We start from the raw sequence: 2,900 nt of genomic DNA, 5'->3' as shown, positions 1-2,900 counted from the left end.
TACAAATACTTGTGAATATGTTAATAAATGAAGAAGCCCCCCCAATGTGTAATAGAAATAATGATCCTTCACAACTTAAAATGACTGTGTTTCTATGGCATTGAGTTAGCTATTGGTCCATAATAGCATATTGTCTGCATAAAATTAATCCTTCTTTGTCCAAAGGTGGAATGAATTTTGTTAAATTACATTCATAAGCTTGCTATTGTGGGATAAGGTGACTCTGATAGGCAAAATCTGTCAGGATTCTCAGAATCTGTCACCTTAGCAGTACCTTCTCTTCTGCCACCTCTTCAAAGCATCTTTGATTTCCTTGTTCCTCAGACTATAAATCAAGGGATTCAACATGGGAATCATCACTGTGTAGAAGACAGATGCAAATCTGTCAAAGCTGGAGGAAGCACCAGAGCTGGAACTCAAATAGACAGAGATACTTGAAGTGTAGAAGAAGGACACAGCTGTCAGATGAGAAGCACAGGTGTTGAATGCCTTGGACCTGCCTTTAGTAGAAGTGATCTTCAAGATAGAGATGACAATATAGGCATAGGATATCATGATAACTAGTACATTTACTATCCCAAAAAACATTGTCAGTATAGCAAGCATGACCTGTATAAAATAAGTATCAGTGCAAGACAGGATTAACAGTTGGGGCATGTCACAGAAGAAGTGGCTGATGACATTAGGCCCACAGAAGTGGAGCTGAAGCAAAGCACCAATTTGCAATGAAGAACCAGTGAGTCCGGCCATGTAGGATCCCAGCACCATCCGAACACAGAGGCTGGGTGACATGATTGATGAATACAGCAGGGGGTTACAGATGGCAGCATAGCGGTCATAAGCCATGGCTGTCATGAGACAAGACTCACTCAGTCCCATCGTGGAAAAGACAAAGTATTGCACAATGCAACCTGCAAAGCTAACAGTATGCTGCTCCTGAAAGAAGCTGGAGAGCATCTTGGGGACTGTGGAGCTGACATAGCAGACATCTATGAAGGACAGATTGCTGAGGAAGAAATACATGGGTGTATGCAGGTGGGAATCCATCCTTATTAAAACAATCAGGCACAGGTTCCAAGTCAGAGTTATAATGTAGATCATCAGGAATATGACAAAGAGCAATCCTACGATTCTGGGAAAATCTGAGAATCCCAGCAGGATGAAGTGAGTGACCTCTGTAATATTTTCTGCTCCAATCATTGGCTTGGTGCCCTAATATCAGAAGGGACACAAGATAATGCATTGCTGACTCAGAAAAAATAACAGCATTATCATTTTCATATGAATCTATCTTTCCCCCAAGGAGCACAAGAAAAGGAGAAATGCTTTACTGTCCTTTCAGTGGAAAGACCTCAGCTTTTGTTCTTGAATTCTCAACACATATCTGCATAGTGCTTTAGGTTCTCAGTTAATTCATGGAATCTCATAAGAATTATAAAAGACAATGAAAATGGTGACTAGCAAGTTTTATAAAAATGTCAGAGAAATTCTCAGATTATCATATATAAGGTAGATTCATTAATTAAATTTAGTTTGCTGGACTTTGGGTGCACTGGACCAATAGAAAACCAGCATCAAACTATGAAGGGTCTTCATCTGCAGTAAATGTCAATGTAAATATTGTAATTCTCCAGTACTACAAAAGTATAATTTTTCTTTTTAGAGATACAATCAGCAAGTTAGAGCTCACTAACAAATTCATAGCAGTTAACACCTATCAGCTATGCTTCATACCCAAACTGTCCTTTTTGTTGCATGAAAGAGTAGACAAATGATAACAGCCAAAAACGTTTGAAACAGATGAATAATTAGAAAGGACTTGAGGCATCGCATTACCTGACTTCAAATTATACAAGAAGGCTATCATAAGAAAAATAGCATGATACTGGTATAGAAGTAGAGACACACACCACAGAAAAGAATAGAGAACCCAAAAATAAAACCAAATAGCTATGACCAACTGACCTTTAACAAAGCAGATAATATTATACACTGATGAAAGGAAACCCTGTTCAATAAATGGTGCTGGAAAAGTGGATACTCACATGCAGAAGAATGAAACAGGATCTCCTACCTCTCACCATATACAAAAATAAATTTGAGATGGATAAAAGACTTAAACGTAAGGCATGAAACCATAAAAATTCTAGAAGAAAACATAGAAAAAACTCTTCTAGACATTAGCCCTAGCAAAGAGCTTATGACTAAGACACCAAAGGCAAATTCAGTAACTATAAAAATAAATAAGTGAGACTTAATTAAATTAAAATCTTCTGCAGAGCAAAGGAAATAATTAACAGAATGAATAGACAATTTACACAATGGGAGAAAACATTTGCAAACTATACATAGAACAAAGGACTAATATCCAGAAGCTACAAAGAACTCAATCAAATCAGCAAGAAAAAAAACTAAACAAGTCCATCAAAGTTTGCAAAAGACATGAACAGAACATTTTCTACAAAATATAGATAAATGACAACAAACGTGAAAAAATTCTCAACATTACTAATCATCAGGAAAATGCAAATTAAAACTATGACAAGATACCACCTTACCCATGTCAGAATGGCCACTATTAAAAGTCAAAAAATGATAGGTTCTGGCATGGATCCAAAGAAAGAAGTGCTTATGTACTGTTGGTGGGACTGCAAATTAGTACAACCTCTATGGAAAACAGTATAAAGATTCCCTAAAGAAATAAATGTAGATCTACTATTCAATCCAGCAATCTCACTACTGCATATCTACCCAAAGGAAAAGAAGTCATTTTATCAAAAAGACACCTGCACTCAAATGTTCACTGTAGCACAATTTACAATTACAAAGATATGGAATCGACCTAAGTGCCCATCAATCGATGAGTGGATAAAGAAAATCGAAGAGATATATATATAGAT

At 36.7% G+C, this 2,900-nt stretch overlaps 1 protein-coding gene across 1 annotated transcript; it reads right to left on the bottom strand.

The window, feature by feature from the left end:
- Positions 1 to 264: 264 nt before the first annotated feature.
- On the bottom strand, positions 265 to 1,200 carry LOC105863120 (olfactory receptor 5AN1-like). Its single transcript, XM_012749874.2, has one exon. It carries the CDS (start codon positions 1,198 to 1,200, stop codon positions 265 to 267), a length of 936 nt encoding a protein of 311 aa, XP_012605328.1.
- Between the last annotated feature and the right edge of the window lie 1,700 nt (positions 1,201 to 2,900).

Source organism: Microcebus murinus, chromosome 4, assembly GCF_040939455.1.
Source record: "Microcebus murinus isolate Inina chromosome 4, M.murinus_Inina_mat1.0, whole genome shotgun sequence".
Taxonomy (NCBI): Eukaryota; Metazoa; Chordata; class Mammalia; order Primates; family Cheirogaleidae; genus Microcebus; species Microcebus murinus.
Note: the sequence above shows the minus strand (reverse complement) of the source record. Positions and strands in the feature narration are given on the sequence as shown.